Consider the following 19,312-nt stretch of genomic DNA (forward strand, 5'->3'; position numbering starts at 1 on the left):
TTTGAAAAACTATTTTCTCCATCAATTTTTCATAGTATTTTCTAATTAGATCCATCAGTCTTGAATGACAGCTCTAATAGTGAGGTAATCGTGTCTAGCTAAGTAAAACTTCTGTGATTCAGAACCACAATTCACAGTCTTTTCAAATTCATTAAAATAAGAAATAAGTTAGTTGACTCTTCTTTGTTTTCTTATTTGTTTCTTTAAACATATGGCATTTGGCTGACTTCTGTTTAATTCTTTATTCCAAAAGGCAAAGGTGCCTACAAAGTTACACTGGTTGTGAAACTTTATTTCCATTCCACAGAAAATTCCGGTGTTTTGAAATCTCCTATCATCCCCAATTGGAACAAAAATTTAAAATTTCCCACAGAACTAAAATTCTGAAACATTTTGTTTCAGAAATATCAAAATGACCTTATCAAAGTGCTTCTGTTTTGATTGTTTTCACTTTTATATTAGGTACTGTTGTGTAATATAAATATCAAAAAAGGGCTTCAATTATTTTTTTTTTGTCAAAATTTTTGGAGTTGATTCAGCATTTTTCAATGGAAGACTGTTCCACTAGTAAATTTTTGACCAGCTCTACTATGAAATTCTCTTAAGTTAGGGTCCACTAGTATTTTATTAGCTGCTGACGTAACAGCATTAGCCTTAAGCGGGGGAGGGTTCTTTTCACTGTTCAGTAGGATGCAATACCAGCGCCCTTGTAATTTCAACATTTTTTTTTTTAATTTCTTATCTGCAGGTAGCACAGCCATGGCTTGCTTGAAACTTTTTTTGTTGCAAGTATGGGAAACTTGTTGTTTTGTGCCTATTCTTGCAGAATCCAATATCCTTTCTAGGCCCATACTTCCCCATGTTCAGAATATAAAAGCAGTTAGTTCTTGTGAAAAGCTGATTTCCCATTATTGGCCATTCTCAAGAAGCTTTTGTATTGTATTCAGAGAGCTTTTCTAATCTTGCATGAGATCTTGATTGTACCTTGTATAAGTGGCTGGTCCGTGGCTGGTCCGAGGCTGGGCTCTGTAAATAAATGACAAATAAAGGACCAGCTACTCAGTGTAAATCGGCACAGCTTCATTTAGTTCAGTAGAGCTATATCAATTTACACCAGCTGAGGATCTGGCCCATTTTTTTAATAAAACAATGGGGCATGTGCAAGTCTGATTATAAATAAATCCACTCTTTCCCATAAAACTTTGGCTTAAAGTACCTCCTCCATTCCAGAAGTGTTACTGGCTCTCATTTATCTGTTATCAATTACTACATTAAAAGGATAAAGGAAAATTTTAAACCATTGTTGATTGTTATAAAATACGTCTGTCAGAGAAATAAGGAATTTATATTACACTTCTGTGCACCAGGTGGGTCCCTAGTTTATTTTAGATATTGAAGTTTTTTTGATGAAATTCAGTGTTTCTGTTGATGTGGGAAAGGTGTGTGTAGTGTATTTGTAGAAAATCTGCAATGTGTTTGGCTAAGTCAGTTCATTGAATTTGTCTAGTGTGGAGTTGTTGCATCAATGGGTTGGTTACATTCTGCTTTTGTGTTTCTGTATTGCAGCTGAAAAATCATGGGAAATATAAATTCTCTTCCCAGAGTCCTTGGCCTCTGTTACTGATTTTGATGCAGTAGGCACTCCTTGTTGATCGCAATATGTTTGTAATCTCACAACTGTAGCTTTTGGTGTGTTGCTTATCGCTCCTGCAATTCTGTGTGTCCTTTCCATCAGAGGTCTGCTAACATTTAAAGTTTTTAATAGCCATGTTTCAAAATATTTTCCTTGAATAGGATTCTCTGCCTTCCAGGCAGCTTTTATATGTACCTTTGTTCCTGAGGCATTCGGCTCCATTTTTCCAGCATTTTTCAGTCTTCCCCAAATGATGATGCTTTGCAGTACAAACTATTTCATCTTCTTTTTTTTGTTTTTGAAAAATGCTGGATTAAGAGTTCTGGGGACTTCAGTCCTCAGAACTCTTAATCCTCCTTGAGCTTCAGAATAGATGCAACACAGATAATAAGATGAAAGCTTTCTTTTATCTGTCTGCCAGTGATAGGCAGTGAAGGCCCTCAGATCTCCCTCCAGCAAGTTTGCAGGTACAGAGTAGCAGCCGTGTTAGTCTGTATTCGCAAAAAGAAAAGGAGGACTTGTGGCACCTTAGAGACTAACCAATTTATTTGAGCATAAGCTTTCGTGAGCTACAGCTCACTTCATCGGATGCATTCAGTGGAAAATGCCTTGGGGAGATTTATATACATGGAAAATGTGAAAAAATGGGTGTTACCATACACACTGTAACGAGAGTGATCAGGTAAGGTGAGCTATTACCAGCAGGAGAGCGGCCTGGGGGGTCGGGGGGGGACCTTTTGTAGTGATAATCAAGGTGGGCCATTTCACATTTGGGGACAATGTATACCTTCAAATCAGCAGCACTGCTATGAGTACCCCACGGCCCCACAGTATGCCAACATTTTTATGGCTGACTTAGAACAACGCTCCCTCAGCTCTCGTCCCCTAATGCTCCTACTCTACTTGCACTACATTGATGACGTCTTCATCATCTGGACCCATGGAAAAGAAGCCCTTGAGGAATTCCACCATGATTTCAAAAATTTCAATCCCACCATCAACCTCAGCATGGACCAGTCCACACAAGAGATCCACTTCCTGGACACTATGGTGCTAATAAGCGATGGTCACATAACCACCACCCTATACCAGAAACCTACTGACTGCTATTCCTACCTACATGCCTCCAGCTTTCATCCAGACCACACCGCACAATCCATTGTCTACAGCCAAGCTCTATGATACAACCGCATTTGCTCCAACCCCTCAGACAGAGACAAACACCTACAAGATCTCTATCAAGCATTCTTACAACTACAGTACCCACCTGCTGAAGTGAAGAAACAGATTGACACAGCCAGAAGAGTTCCCAGCAGTCACCTACTACAGGACAGACCCAACAAAAAAAATAACAGAACGCCACTAACCATCACCTTCAGCCCCCAACTAAACCTCTCCAACGCATGATCAAGGATCTACAACCTATCCTGAAGGATGACCCATCACTTTCACAGATCTTGGGAGACAGGCCAGTCCTTGCTTACAGACAGCCCCCCAACCTGAAGCAAATACTCACCAGCAACCACCCACCACACAACAGAACCACTAACCCAGGAACCTATCCTTGCAACAAAGCCTGTTGCCAACTGTGTCCACATATCTATTCAGGGGACACCATCATAGGGCCTAATCACATCAGCCACGCTATCAGAGGCTCGTTCACCTGCACATCTACCAATGTGATATATGCCGTCATATGTGCCAGCAATGCCTCTCTGCCATGTACATTGGTCAAACTGGACAGTCTCTACGTAAAAGAATCAATGGACACAAATAGATGTCAAGAATTATAACATTCAAAAACCAGTTGGAGAACACTTCAATCTCTCTGGTCACTCGATTACAGACCTAAAATTTGCAGTTCTTCAACAAAAAACCTTCAAAAACAGACTTCAACGAGAGACTGCTGAATTGGAATTAATTTGCAAACTGGATACAATTAACTTAGGCTTGAATAGAGACTGGGAGTGGATGGGTCATTGCACAAAGTAAAACTGTTTCCCCTTGTTTATTTCCACCCCCCACCCCCACCCCCAACTGTTCCTCAGACATTCTTGTCAACTGCTGGAAATGGCCCACCTTGATTATCACTACAAAAGTCCTGTTTTCCTTCCTTCCCCCCCCCCACCCCCTGCTCTCCTGCTGGTAATAGCACACCTTAAGTGATCACTCTTGTTACAGTACAAAGAAAAGGAGTACTAGTGGTACCTTAGAGACTAACAAATGTATAGTCTCTAAGGTGCCACTAATACTCCTTTTCTTTTTGCGAATACAGACTAACACGGCTGCTACTCTGAAACCTCTCATTACAGTGTGTATGGTAACACCCATTGTTTCATGTTTTCTATGTATATAAATCTCCCCACTGTATTTTCCACTGAATGCATCCGATGAAGTGAACTGTAGCTCACAAAAGCTTATGCTCAAATAAATTTGTTAGTCTCTAAGGTGCCACTCCTTTTTCTTTTTGCAGGTACAGTGATTCCCTGCCCAGGCCACACCCTTACCTCCACCCCCCAAAAAAGCTGTATTGAATATCCACACCAGAATATTTGAGCACCAGTTATACAGTTCCGTGGGGTGGGTGGGTGGGTGTGTGTGTGTGTAATTTAATTTAGAAGATTGTTATGATAAAAAACTTAATTGCTTAGTAGGTGGTTTCCAATGAAGATATGCTTGACCTGGCACAAACAAGGTGCATTAAAATCGCCCAAATCAATATGCCTAGGTAGTAGGTAACCTAGTATCTGATTTATGATTTCACTGGTCTCTATGGCACATAAGATCACCTCAACAAAAATAACCTTACTGCTTCTCAGTATGACCTTCTTAACCTCGTTATCTTTCAACATTCTCATAAAATTTACAGGTGTGTTTAAAAATGTAGTATTCTACTGTAGTTATAGAAACTTGGGTATATTTGTCTGTCATCTTTGATTTCTGTTCTCAGTTTCATCCCACCTAACCAGCAATATAATTTACTAATATTTTCTAACTTAAGTTATCTAAAACTCTGGAATGTTCTTGCTTATTTTCAGATCTCATCAAAAAGCTAGCACAGCAGACGTTTGGAAATGTGCAGGATGATTATCAAAAGGTAATTTGTCTACACATAGTAATGGAAGTGTGTGTATTCATAATTTAGTTGAAACATTGAGACTCTCTTCCTTAAATAGAGAAGAATAATTGAAACTAACAATTGGATATATGATTGATTGACATCTGACTAACTATTTTCATGGTTTCAAATAAAATACCATGTAAAATTCTTTTTTGAAAAATACTAAGAAAATTTTTGCAAGTAAGTGTTCATGAAATGTATGGAATCTTTTGTGCAAAACTAATATTTGAAGCCAAAATGTTTAGTAAAAATCTGCCCTTTTTTGTTTTCTAGTTATGAACCAGGAATTCCTGCTGGCCTTCAGATACCAGAATCATTTTAACCCTATAATAATGCTTATTTTTAGCATACACAATGATTGCATGTAAATATTTATTGTAAAATATATATTATTTGTCTTTTTTTCCTATATATGTTGGTTTTTTGATGTCATGGGAGGTCCAAAAACTGACTGAAAATATACTTTAAAATAGAATTACTCAGGCAACCTTAGCAGCAGTTTTCACTAGTATTCCAGGTATAAAAATGTGATTGTATCTGTCACACAGAAACTAAGCTCTGGCTTTGTGTTAAGCAAAAGTATTTGCTTTTGTCCAAAAATGTTTAAACATAGAAAACTGTAGTTGCTCAGTTCGTAGGCTGGTTCCAGTTACTACCTTCAGACAGCTGAGTTTCCACATTCCATTGATAAAATATTTTTTTTTAGATTAAAGTGATTACAAAAACATGTTTTCCCTACCTTCTCCCTATGGCATGGTTACCCTAGAATAGTGTACATTCTCGAGATATCCAGCAACAGCAGGGAATACAACCCAATTTGGATGTGGTACTAATTCATTTCCTTGAGCCATACTCAAGCACAATGGGCCATGTCTCAAGCACTGTGGTGGGTTGAATTCCTGCAGTAAGGACCTTAACTGGGCCCAGATTGGTGACATGATACTTTGTACCATCTGCTAGGTTATAGGGTACTGGAGCATGCTGTGAATGGTGTTGTGTGCTCTCAGGAAAACAAATCTGGTCCCTAGACACATGCCCACTGGCCTGAGGCCTTTCTGGGAAGCCTTTCTGATACTGAGCCTCTTACTCCAATAGCCTGATATCCTTTGCCTAGTATCCAGATGTTTGGAACTTGTCCTAAGGCTGTACCAAGTTCCTCCTGATCTCACAAGTTCTTTTGGGGGGGTTGTTTGGTGATGATGCATTAGAGGCTGCAGGGCCAAACAAAACACCTTGCATACATAGAAGTAAGCCTAGAGGTTGAATTTCATGGACTGACTGACCCTTTGAACAAGGCGTTTAGATCGTCGGTGACATCCGTCAGTCATTCCCTGCTACTTCATAGAATTCACAGGAAACTTGAAACCACTGTCAGTTGTAATCCTGTGTAGTAAACCCTCCTAATAAACTCATTTTTAAACTATACTATTGTCTTAGTAGTTGTCTCAGCACCCTCTGTGGCTATCTCAGGTATGTTAGAATATAAATAACCGCTGTTCCAGTCAATTTTTGGTTTATCCTGGCAGAAGGTGATGTCCCCACAGATACCCAATTGATCATGCTGCCATGATTTTAGGGGTTGTTTGTTTTATTTTTTTGTGAGAAAGATTAACTTACTTTTTATTTTCTAAATCAAATTTTGGTACCCATTTACAATGAAGAATAAAATTTGTTTTTATGAAAAATATATCCAGTGCCATTACCACCTTAGATACATTGTAGCTAAATGTGATGACATTTCCAATAAGAGTTGCATGGAGTTTCAGGAGGCACATATAATAAATATCCATATCTCATAGTTTGGGTAGATGGGCATCTTAAATGGAGCTGGAACAGAAACAGGTTTCCCATCCCACAAAACTTTTTCAGATTTTTGAAATTTTTCCTGTTCCACAGTGGGATGAAACGGAGACTGTTGCAGTTTTTTCATGAAAACCAGAGAGAGACCCTCCTCCGAATGGCCAATGTATCTTGGTGTTCAGGGCATTTGGGGATGTGGGAGAATGACAGGGCAGGGACTAGGACTATCAAAGCAATTAAAGATTAATCGTGTGATTAATTGCTCTATTAAACAATAGTAGAATACCATTTAAATATTGATGTTTTCTACATTTTCAAATATATTGATTTCAATTACAACAAAAGAGTACAAAGTGTACAGTGCTCACTTATTTTTTTATTACAAATATTTTTACTGTAAAAAAAACCAAAAGAAATAGTATTTTTCAGTTCACCTAGTACAAGTACTGTAGTGCAATCTCTTTATGATGAAAGTTGAACTCAAAAATGTAGAATTGTGTACAAAAAAATAACTGCACTCAAAAACAAAACAATGCAAAACTTTTTAGAACCTACAAGTCCACTCGGTCCTACTTCGTGTTCAGCCAATCACTAAGGCAAATAAGTTTGTTTACATTTGCAGGAGATAGTGCTGCCTGCTTCTTGTTTACAATGTCACCTGAAAGTGAGAACAAGCATTCGCATGGTACTGTTGTAGCCGGCTTCGCAAGATATTTACATGCCAGATGTGCTAAAGATTCATATGTCCCTTCATGCTTCAACCACCATTCCAGAGGACATGAGTCCATGCTGACAGGTTCAGCTTGATAACAGTCGAAAGCAGTACAGACCGCATGTTCATTTTCATCATCTGAATCAGATGCCACCAGCAGAAGGTTGATTTTCTTTTTTGGTGCTTTGGGTTCTGTCGTTTCTGCATCAGAGTGTTGCTCTTTAAGACTTCTGAAAGCATGCTCCACACCTCATCCCTCTCTGGTTTTGGAAGGCACTTTAGATTCTTTAACCTTGGATCGAGTGCTGTAACTACCTTTAGAAATCTCTCATTGGTATCTTCTTTGTGTTTTGTCAAATCTGCAATGAAAGTGTTCTTAAAACGAACATGTGCTGGGTAAATTCTGCCCCCCAGGAGTTCAGTCGCAAATTTAATTAATGTATTTATTTTTTTTTTTAACAAGCATCATCAGCATGGAATCATGTCCTCTGGAATGGTGGCCGAAGCATGAAGGGGCATATGAATGTTTAGCATATCTGGCAGGTATACCTTGCAATGCCAGCTACAAAAGTGTTCGTCTTTAATGATTGGCTGAACAAGAAATAGGACTGAGTGGACTTGTAGGCTCTAAAGTTTTGCAATTTATTTTTGAGTGCAGTTACATAACAAAATAAATCTACATTTGTAAGCTGCATTTTTGTGAGAGATTGCACAACAGTACTTGTATGAGGTGAACTGAAAAATACTATTTCTTGTTATCACTTTTACAGTGCAAATACTGTAATCAAAATAATATAAAGTGAGCACTGTACACTTTCTATTCTGCATTGTAATTGAAATATATTTGAAAATGCAGAAAAACATCCAAAAATATTTAATAAATTTCAGTTGGTATTCTATTTGTTTAACAGTGCGATTAAAATGGCTATTACAATTAATCGACAGCCCTAGCAGGGACTTGAACTTGGGTCTCCCACATCGCCGGTGTGCGTCCTAAACACTCATCTGTTGCTTATTCTGGGGTAGGTGTCTTTCTCAACCTGAGAAGCCTCCCATCAAATCTGGACAGCTCTATAAAGTTTCTGTTTTGATGAATTGGCATTTCTGATGCAAAAACGTTTAAGTATAGTGTCAGGAATTTTTCAAGTCTTTGGGTGGTTTGGAAATGTTTTCTTCTCAGTGAGTTCTGCACTTTCAGTATAGCAACAAACAACTGCTGGGTTGCTCTTATTTTCTAACTTACCAGGAAAAGAGGAAACCCCTATTGGGTATGAATTGCCACACGAAGATGCAGAAAAACAACTAACTTTAAGAAATTCTTTGTTTTAATCTGTGCATAAGTTCTGAGAACAAGAGGGAAGAGAGTAGCTTCTTAAACTCCCGTGACTGAATTTCCCCCCCCCCGTTTTCTCAAAAGGCAAATGGGGTAGCAGAAACGCTTATGACCCTGTTGAATTAGATTTCTCTCTTCTGTCCCGTCCCCCCCTTGTAGGTTTTAAGTTTCCGACAGACTTTTAAAGTGCAGATGAACTTTCTGTATAATGTGCCAAGGCACGAAAACTGCTATTGGAATTGCTTCTCCTAATGCCAAAACAATTTGTAACTTCAAAAAGCAAAAGTATAGTGGAACAGCTCTGACAGCTGGAATTCTTTGGGAAACCGTGCACTAATACAATATCTGACCCTCCTCTTCTTTGAAATGTCTTGGGGAAATATAACTGATGGTCCATACAAAAATAACTGGTCTGTTTTCATTTTAAGGTTGAGTGCTATTTATGGTGGATAAAGAAATCCTGAATCCTTTTAACTTACCAAGGCAATCAGAAATCCTCTACTACATAATATATTTGGCTTAATTATTTACTGCTTCTCTGCAATTTTTTTAGTTCAGTGGCTTTTATTTTTTTATTTTGGGTATTTTTAATTGTTTCAGTTATGGTTAATTATTAATTACTCACATGATTTGGTTTTGTGCATGCTGCCTGTGCATTATACACATTCTCCATCTGCTTTGACTTCCACAGCCAGAAAATGTTGTCCTGACTCTTCAGGTAATAATGCCTTCCATTGTATCTGGTAGATGTGCTCTGTGTCTTGCGCTTTTTTTTTTTTTTTTCTTTTCTCAAAACTAGCAGGGACTATATTCACTACTCCTGTCAAAACATGCATTACTATTTTTCATGTCATTCTAAATGGAGATGTTTTTTCATTTAAGCCACTTTTGATTTGGTTACGTTCCAGATTGTTCAGGTAACTTACTAAAACATATTTCTATTCATTTTTAGTTACTTTGTAATCTTTTCTGATTTTCTTTTTAACAAACTTTGGCTAAGTATTTGACTTGTTAAATCCAACCAAAATTATCTTGTTCTTATTCACAGAGCAGTTCTAACCCATCACTAGTCTCCTAGAGTTTATTCTAGGATTGGCAATAAGGTCAGCGATTACAACTGTGTTAGTGATGGTGGATTACTATTGACACTGCATGTGAAGCAATTTTTATTCCCCAAGGACTGGTGGGATTGGAAGCAGATTTAGTATGATTAGAAGTGAAGTATGATGATTGATGGCTAGTGAGAAATTATGACTTGTAACTTGTATTCGGTGACAATACAACATCTATTCCATCTTGTTCCTGCCAAGATACTACTGCTTTACAGACTATATACAAGAGATACAGGATGAGTCAAAGTAGTAAGTGTAATAATTATAGTACCCTTAAAGTTAACACAGACTTTTCCAAGTGACTTTAATAGCCTTTGAGGACAGAGCTTCTCAGCCCATGGGTCAGGACCCAATTTTGGGTTGCCAGAATGTGTCAAAGGTCGTGTGGCTGTTCCTGTGGCTCCTGTCCCACAGGTCTGGCAGGGCTCGCCTCCCTGCTCCAGGCACTGCAAACTCTGGGGTCCCAGCACCACTCAGGTCTGGCCCAGCCGTCGTGATAACGGCAGTCCGGGTAGCCCAAATTGGAGTGAGTGGCACTAAACTCCATGAGCCATGTCCCAACTCCACTCTCACAAATTTGGTCCAGTCAGGGGGGCGGGGCCAAACCTGAGTGGAGCTGCCACCCTGGAGGTTGCAATGCCCAAAACGGAGAGCCAAGCCCAGCTAGCCCCACAGCACAGGAGCTGCTACTGTGAGGTGAGCGCTAGGCGGGACCCAAGACCCCAGGAGGCAGCACCCAACCAAACCACCCCAGGGCCTTCACCGCCAAACTATTTACTGGGTCGTCACAGGCCATAAACATTTACAGCTGGATCCGGAGCCCAAAAAGGTTGAGAACCACTGTTTAGAGTATGTCTACACAACCTAGAAAACCCTGTGGCTAGCCTCCCTGGGAGGATCCCAGAGCTGGGCTCCAGCCTGAGTCTGGTAGTCTGCACAACAATGGAACAGCCCCACAGCCCGAGTTGGCTGGCTTGGGCCAGTTGCAGATTTTTCTTTGCTTTGTAGACATATCCTTATCAGGAGGTTTGCAAAGGCACCAAGGACAGTTAAGCGTCCACCTCACTGATTAAAAGGGAGTTGGGTTCCCAGCTGCCTTTTGTGCCTTTGAAAAATCTTTCCTTTAGTTGCTGTTAGTTTGTTGCCAACTGAGCATAGCAATGTAGATGATCAAGAGCCTCTGTCCTACAGAGTTTAAAATCCATCCGTTGATGGTTTTTTTTTCCTTTCAGCTATTTTTACATTTTGTTTTGAGGAGGGTACAGTCTTTCATTTAATATTTCTCTTCAGTTTTCATAATCAGGCCTTCTACTCATAACCGAAATCTGTTTTTTTAAGAACAAAAACAAATCATTTCCCACCATAGTACAGTATGTTGGTATATTTAGGGTTGCTGGTAGTCTCAAATAGTTTTTTTGGAACAGCTATGAGAGATGGATCAAATTGTGGGCCTGCTAATCAAATGTGCCCATTTTTAATCCATTAAAATGCAAGTTGCATCAATATCACGAGCTTGTTTACTTGTTAAATATGCTGCTTAAACCGCTTCTTTATAGGTTAGTTGTCAATATTTACAATGTTTTTATCTGTTTGGGAAAGAAATGTTGTTAGATTTGTATTGATGACTTAGAAAACATTGAGTCCAATGACTACAGTAACTAGTAAAAAGAAAAGGAGTACTTGTGGCACCTTAGAGACTAACCAATTTATTTGCGCATATTTCATCGGGTGCTGTAGCTCACGAAAGCTTATGCTCCAATAAATTGGTTAGTCTCTAAGGTGCCACAAGTACTTCTTTTCTTTTTGTGAATACAGACTAACACGGCTGCTACTCTGAAACCTACAGTAACTAGTGGATCTTGTAGCTTTAATTTCGTTTTTAAGCAGGGGCTGTATCTGAATTTCAACAACTATATGAGATCTGCTGTTACAGTTATTTTTGTCTGAATTGCAGGCAATCTACTATGAAATCGGCTTTATAGTGTCTGCTGCTTTGGGATTGCTATTTGTTCTGTTACTGCCTCTTGTGGGACTGTGCTTCTGTATGTGTCGTTGCTGTGACAACTGTGGTGGGGAAATGCACCAAAGACACAAGAAAAATGCTGACTGTCGGAGAGGCTGCTTTGCAACGTTTCTTTTTGTTGCTTCTTTAATTATCAGGCAAGTATAATAAAGAGCACAATGCTCATTTTGCACAGTACTGATCATGCAGTACTGTACAACAAGGAATATTTAGTCTAGTTTATCATCTGTAGAAGCTGAAATGATTTTTATTAGGCTGAAAATAATATGTTCACTTTTGCTCAGAAAAGATATTTTACAACGGCGTTACAGTAGCTCTAATATGGTTAATGTCACATTAATGAGTGAACCTACCTTTTGAGGGGTTTAAGGTGTGAAACATCATTGTGTTGAATTTGGCATGTGAGACTTTTTCCAGGGAGATGACTCTTTGTTTTTCTTTTTCAATCAAATTATCCAAATGGCCACTTAAAGTTGGTGATTCATGAACAAAAGATTACCTGTCTTGTGCTCAGAGGCCATCCCATTGAGAAGAGTTGTTAGGATGCAACACATTTTAACACATTTTGATAATAGTCCAGTGGTGGTCAGAAGTGATTGTGTGTGTTGTCCCTCAAATTTTCTTAAGTCAAAATCAGAATTTTCTCTACGTCAGCATGCTGGCATATGACTATTCCGGATTCATTCATACATCACTGCTGATAACGATTCTAAAATCAGAAATTGACTGGCCGTGTTCCCCATGAGTGAAAATATCTCTGCCCTTCCACTGATACGCAACAATGGTAAGAGTATTAAAACCTTGTTTTAGTAAACTAATCAGAGTTGAGTGGCAAGATTCATGGAAAGTAAAAAAGTGCAAAGTTAAACAAAAAAATAAGTTATACAGATCATTTTTCTGACAGTATACCATACTTTCATCAACAAGATGCAAGTGGCTCTGGAGTCTTTTTATGTCCATAAATATGCCTTTATTCAGCTTAGTAAGTTTCAGACTAGTCTCTTCTTGGAGACCTGTATTTTCTCAGACAAATGAAATATTTTGTATTTGATTGAAAATGGGGGAGAAAATGTTCTAAAGCCAGGAGTACGTCTGGCTACATTTCTGTTGGAGTGGAGTGTTCAAACAAAACACCTTTCAAGATCCATGGATCCTATACATGCCAATCACAACATGTAGTATATTTCATCCAGTGCACTAGGTGCCCCACTAACAACTATGTGGGTGAACCCAGACCATCACTGTGGTCTCGAATGAACTGTCACAGGAAAATGATGAGACAGAAACACCCTGTCACCTTTGGGTGACCACTTTTCACAAAGCAATAACTCTGTCTGACCTATTAGTTCTCATTCTCAAAGGAAACATGCACAACACTTTCTAAAGACGAGCCTGGGAGGTTAAATTCATTACTCCGCAAGAAACTAAAACTCGTTGACTGAAAGAGATACTGTATGGGATGGGATTTTATGGCTTATTACAACAACCTGTAACCCAGTAACCTCCTCTCTTTGTCCTATGACTGCAGAGGTGTAAACAGGCCACTCTACCATGAATGGTCCCTTGCAGTTTATGCTAACTAATTTATGCTAAGCAATCTGTTTCACCTTGGATTTTGTTGTCATGCTGGAAGTACCTTTTCCAGACCTGAAGAAGAGCTCTGTGTGGCTCTAAAGCTTCTCTCCCCAACAGAACTTGGTCCAATAAAATATTTTACTTCACCCTCCTTGTGTGTCTGGCTCCATTTCTGACAGCTGGGAGTTTGGATGCATGAATATTATGGTTATAGAGCAGGAGCTATTGTTAATGAGCACAGATATACCATTTGAATTTGAGCATATTTTATATTGGTTGAACTGAGATGGATACAACTTATGTATCACTCCAAAAGGGGTGTGCTCCTACTCAAGTGTTTACTGTTCTCTTTGGGACAAAGATTTTATATTTTATTTATCCCAAAGTCATCAGCAAGCTGGGACAATCTCTCACATGCATGCACTGCAGAATAAATGTCACTTCCTTAATCACTGTGCAATGTATCAGAAAGGTTAGCTGGGTGCGTGTGTGTGGGTTTTTTTTTTTTAAATGCTTATTATAATAAAATTAATCCTGTTTACAGAAAATGTCTTTCCTTTTTTGGTGGGAAAACCACATGATGAGTTTTTGATCCTTCCATGTTGCGAGTCCTGTAAATAAATTTTGGATATTCAGAAATGTAGATCCTAAAGTATGTAGGTTATATCTGTTATGTGGACAAGTGCCTTATTCAAGTATCAAGGAAGGACTTCTGCCTTCATGTAATTGGTAATACAGATAGTTCAGCACCTGGGAGTCCACATGAATCCGAAGAATTGACAAATGGGTTCAAAAAGAAAACTCTGACCCAACATTTCATTTCTGTATGAATGGTGAGAACTTTTCCCTTAGTACTTTTCCTTTAAATCTGTTTAATATTAATTTTCTGTGACTTGAACCTTTTGCAAGTAAAATGCTAGGGAAAGTTTTTTTGCTTTTTTCACCAACTGGATTGATGGTGTTTACATCCATTTATGAAATCTCACAAACTGAAACTGAAATATCTGACTTTCAGGGAGACTAGTTAAACAGATATACACCACTGCTGTCTGTTATGGGAAAGGCAAGTCTTGTGTCATCTCTTTTTTCCTTTTCTCTCTTCTTTTATTTGGTGATTTTTCAAGGCTCATTAGGTAATAAGTAGAGTTTTTCCCTTTTGTGTTGTGTATCTGTTTAGAACAGGTGAATGTTTGAGTGCACAGTTTGTTTCAAGATTCGCATCTCTCCCGCACCCTCCTCTCAGAAAACTAAAGAGTAAAAGATCACATTCGAATTTACAGAGTACCTTTTTTTGTTTGGGTTGCAATTGCTGACCTCTTTGCTTTGTAAAAAGAATACTCTAAGGATATAAAAACAATCCCTTCCAAAGAACAAAGATGTCATTGTAAACTCAGTTATGTGAGTTACACGCTAATATTGTACTTTACATTTGAATGTCAGTCATGAGACATTTTTCTTTTTCAGTTGGTCAAAAGAAAGTAGCTAATCAGTTTTCTTTCACTGGGAAAATAATATTCAGAATCATTGTTTCTTTCACATCTACAAGGAGAACAATGTATATGTTTGCCAGAAATGCAGCTGGCTTATTTTGAATGGTCACCTTTTAAAGATGCTTAATATATATATATCAGATCAGTTTGTTTTGTCTTTTAAATTGTTTGGTGGAGACGCACATCTCTGCTTGAGTGTTGATTGATGTGACTAGCAAGGATTTTCAGGGAGTGGTGGGCTACAAATGGAAGTGACCCATGACCTTTGCTAACCCATGCGGCCATATCTTCATTACGATTGTCGCCAGCGTTAGCTAGGTCAAAGCTAGTATGGTTATGCCTGCTCACGCTACAATTACACCTTCATTTTCAATGTAAACAGCCCTCAGTTACCATCAACGGCTCTCTTTGAGAAGGCTGGACACTAGCATCTTTTAAGGAAGCAATTGTTAAACCTTTGATAAAGAAATTATCTCTTGATGTTGAACTCTCCAGTTGTCATCCTATCCCAAATCCTTCTTTCTCCAAGGTGAAGGTTAGTGATGCAATTTTAATAGAAAACAATTCTAATAGAACAACTCTAGCAGCATCTAGAGTATTTATTTACATCTTGTGGTACAGTAATAAACAACATCTCCAAAATGACCTCTTCTCTCTGCCCATGCGGCTAAGATTCTTGTCCATTACTACTTTCAAAGCCCTTCCCACTATATCCCTGCTCTGTTACCTTTATTGCAAGGTTCGCTCCTCTCTTCACTCTGCCAACAACGCCTGCCTTGATTATCTGATTCTTCATGTCTCTGACAAGCAACTTTCATACTTTGTCCCTTGCCACCCCTTATATATGGGAAAAACCTCTTAGTTAAAGTATAAAAAACTGCTGTCCAATACTGTGTCTCCTCAAAACTGAACTCAAATGTAACAAATACACAAAATTGCAACATGATAATGGCTAATCGGGTGGCAAGTTGTGCTCCTGATCTGCTAAGAATTGTGCATGTCTTATTGTTCGTTACCCTTCCACCCCACCAGATATGCTGGTCTCCTCCACTTGTTAAATCATGTCTTCCATAGATTGTGAATTCTGGAGTCAGAACAGTTATTTACGGTGCAGCTAACACAATAGGGCACTCAACATGGCTGGCTTGTAGGCACTACGGTAAAATAAACCATTAGTAGTATGAAGTGCTCAGGTCTCTTTGACCCCAGTTGTAGATTTTGATGTAGTACAGAGCCATTTGTGTTAGTGATCTCCTAGCATGATGATCCCATTAGATGGTGCTCTTTGCATCTGTCAGCTCCCTTTGATATTGCTAGCCTCAAACTGGTTTACTGCAATGCAAACTGCATGAAGTTACACCTTAACGCCATCCAGAAATTGCAGGCAGTGAAGGCAACTACCTGCCTTCCTAAGCAACATTCCCAAAAGAGGGGCATGTTACACCCATGGTCTGATCTACCACCAGGTGATGTCCGTCTGAAATTTAAGGCTTTAATTTTTAACCTGCAAAGTGGATTTCTTCTCTGCCTACCATAGAGACCGTCTCTCTTGATTCCACTGTTGCATTCCCACCTGAGCTTCAGAGTGCAGCTCTTAGCCTACGAGAGCAGAGATCTATATGTAAAAGGAGCGGAACAGGGTTTCAGTAACTACAAGGATTTTTTAAGAAGTGTCTCACTTTGGCAACTGATAAACATAGTTCCATGTGGAAAGAAAGTGAACAAAGAATGAAATATTTTATAGTCTAAGATAACTCTCTCAAGCTTGTCATGGGCTTTGAGTTACCATATTTTACTGTAAATACAGATATATTCTGTTGAAGATAGAATTTTGTAACCATAATGGCCAAACTGGGAAAATAATCACCAAATGCACTGATTGAAACTCCCATCTGCCTACCATCTTTCAAGTTGTTAATTTGTTTTATATATTTCTCCCTATGGCCCGAGTTCTGCGAACTCTGTGGGCATCCTTTTAATTTTAAGCATATGAGTAACTCCATTGAAGTTAATTAAACTATGTGCTTTTAAGTACATGTAAAGTATTTGGAAGATTGGGACCATAGTGAAAAAATTATCAGTGGAAATAATTCTAATTTAAAACGTGTTTCATGTATGATTCCTTTTAATAATAAGTTATTTTACCAACTGTTTTCTTCTAGGTGTGTCAAACTAATGATTACTAGTGAAAAGGAATGTTAGCCTTCATAAATCATAGTTTTAAAAAATAACCAAGTATGCATAGTATTCGTATCTTGTATAAATTTTGTAAATTTTTGACAGCTGCAGTGCTGCAAATATGTCTTGCTATTGTGTGTTCCTTTTGAAGGCTTTTGAGTTAACGTGATTTCTTTATTAAACATGTAGAAAATTAGTGATGTGATATGTCAAATCTTATAGCTAATTCCCTAGTGCCACCTAGTGGTTCAAATAAAATTTATATTAAAAGGAGATACTAATTTGTCTGCAGGGACTCCGTTATCCAGATAAATGTTGATTGCTTTGCTATGTTTTTTGTTCTTAATTGGCAGAATGGGTATTTGCAGTAGTAAAGTAATAGCTCTTATCTTTCTATTTATAGTATCGGTGTCCTTTGTGCTTATGCTGCCAACCAACACTTAACAAGTCAAGTCCGGGGAGCAAAGAACCTGGTGCACAGTAATTTTAAAGACCTGAGAATTTTCCTCAATGACACTCCAGGGGTAAAGAGATGTTTTCTTTATATATGTGATTGTATATGTAAGATAAGTATTCTAGAAAATAGTGTTTCTTTCTATTTGGTATTAGTGATGCATGCAACAAACTGTATTTCCTTTTTGGGTGCCCATCCATTGCTCTGGTTGCCAATCATATAATATATAATGCACAATACAATAAAAGATAAAGGACTTCTCATATGTTAATAAATATCCACCAGTTATTCTTGTGGACCAGCATTCTTCGAACAAATAAGACGCTCTGCAGTAATGTGATATTCCTTTGCCTTTTTTCTGTTGCTGCACTGTGCGTTGCCAAAGAGGTAATTTTTTAAGGGAAATAACCTCCTGTTTTTGGCAATTCTTATAAAAGTATGCATGGGCAACAGTTCCTTACATTCCTTTTCCTTATGTCAATATCCTCTGGAGTGGATGGTAGCCTTTTCTGTTTTTTTGTTGAACACCTTTTATGCTTTCTTTAAATGCATATATTGAGGCATCCCAAATATGAAGTACAGTGTCCTTAAGACTTCACACTTCCTTTTATGTTGCAAAGAGTCCTCCAAATACCTCTCTATATGATGTTCTCCAATGAAAGATGAATTCGTATTAGAGAACTTTATATGATAGCTTTTCCCTTCTGTGTTAGATGTTTAATTTGTTAAAAATTGAAAAAACATACTGTTTAAAAATCATGTGGAAAGCAAACAAATATCCCACTTCTTATTGGTAGCTAAAGTTTTTACAGAGCCAGTTCAGACAATACTGTCTCACCTGTGGGCATAGTGACCATCCTCCGCATTGGTCATAATAATCCCATTCTCTCATAGAATATGAACTGCTTTTCTTTTGACTGAGGGCTTTGCAGTGATAACGTGAGAGTCTGGGAATTCAAGATGTCTCCTCCAACATTGCAGCCTGGGCTGGAGTACACTGTTGTTTGAAGGGAAATCTCTATCCACCACTTCCTTAATTCTCTCCACATCCGGGCATATTATTCTCTTTTGCCTCCAGCACATATGTATGTAAATGCAATGTCGTGGCAGAGTCCTTTGCGGTAGATGTGGTGAAAGAAAGATGAGGTCACATAGTAAACCTTTGGTTTGCAGTATGGAGTGCTTTTCATAAGTCTACAATCATTTTTGACATTGGTGGTTGTGACCCAGTTATACCAAGAATTCTTCCAACCCCCTCACTCCTTTGCATCAGCCACAGTTGAGTGCTTACTGTAGGAAATGTCAGAATATAAAATCTATTGTGTTTCCTTCAGCTATCGTGATGTATATATGAAATATCTAAAAAGCTAATGACTCCTAAAAGTCTGTTGCACTAAGTTAAAATAAGTATTAGAATACTCATGGAAACTGCAGAAACTTATCAAAGCCTCAGTTTTATGTATTGTTTTCCAGTTTTTACCTAGGATTATTAGTTCTTTCTCTGTAGAATTAACTCTAGTGACTATAGATAACATTTATTCTATTATATGTGACTTTTCTTAATATGTTGCTTTGTTGTACAGGCATCTTTACATCATGTGCTCATGTGCCTCTAATTAAATCTTAGAAATTCTTGAGACTAATAGGAAGGCTCTTTCGTTTTGTTGACTGTGGTATAGAATCCATTTGATTGTAGACTGCAGACAGTACTTCAGAAGTCTAACTTAACACAGCCAATCAGCATTAAGTGCATAATGTATACAGGATTTGATAAAGATGCCAGGTGCTCAGAGCTGTTGTCATAGAAGATTTGCAGACTATATAAATTTTGCACTGTCAACACCACACTTCAGTGCAGTTGACAGTCTGTCTATTAAGGAT

At 38.3% G+C, this 19,312-nt stretch overlaps 1 protein-coding gene across 1 annotated transcript in view; it reads left to right on the forward strand.

Moving 5' to 3' along the window:
• PROM1 (prominin 1) overlaps window positions 1-19,312 on the forward strand; it is a 79,275-nt gene that overhangs the window by 17,459 nt on the left and 42,504 nt on the right. Inside the window, exons 2-5 of the mRNA XM_077814625.1 lie at window positions 4,672-4,730; window positions 9,291-9,317; window positions 11,666-11,871; window positions 17,381-17,501. Coding sequence (XP_077670751.1) covers window positions 4,672-4,730; window positions 9,291-9,317; window positions 11,666-11,871; window positions 17,381-17,501 — 413 coding nt within the window. The remainder of the gene's footprint in view (window positions 1-4,671; window positions 4,731-9,290; window positions 9,318-11,665; window positions 11,872-17,380; window positions 17,502-19,312) is intronic.

Source organism: Eretmochelys imbricata, chromosome 4, assembly GCF_965152235.1.
Source record: "Eretmochelys imbricata isolate rEreImb1 chromosome 4, rEreImb1.hap1, whole genome shotgun sequence".
Classification (NCBI taxonomy): Eukaryota; Metazoa; Chordata; order Testudines; family Cheloniidae; genus Eretmochelys; species Eretmochelys imbricata.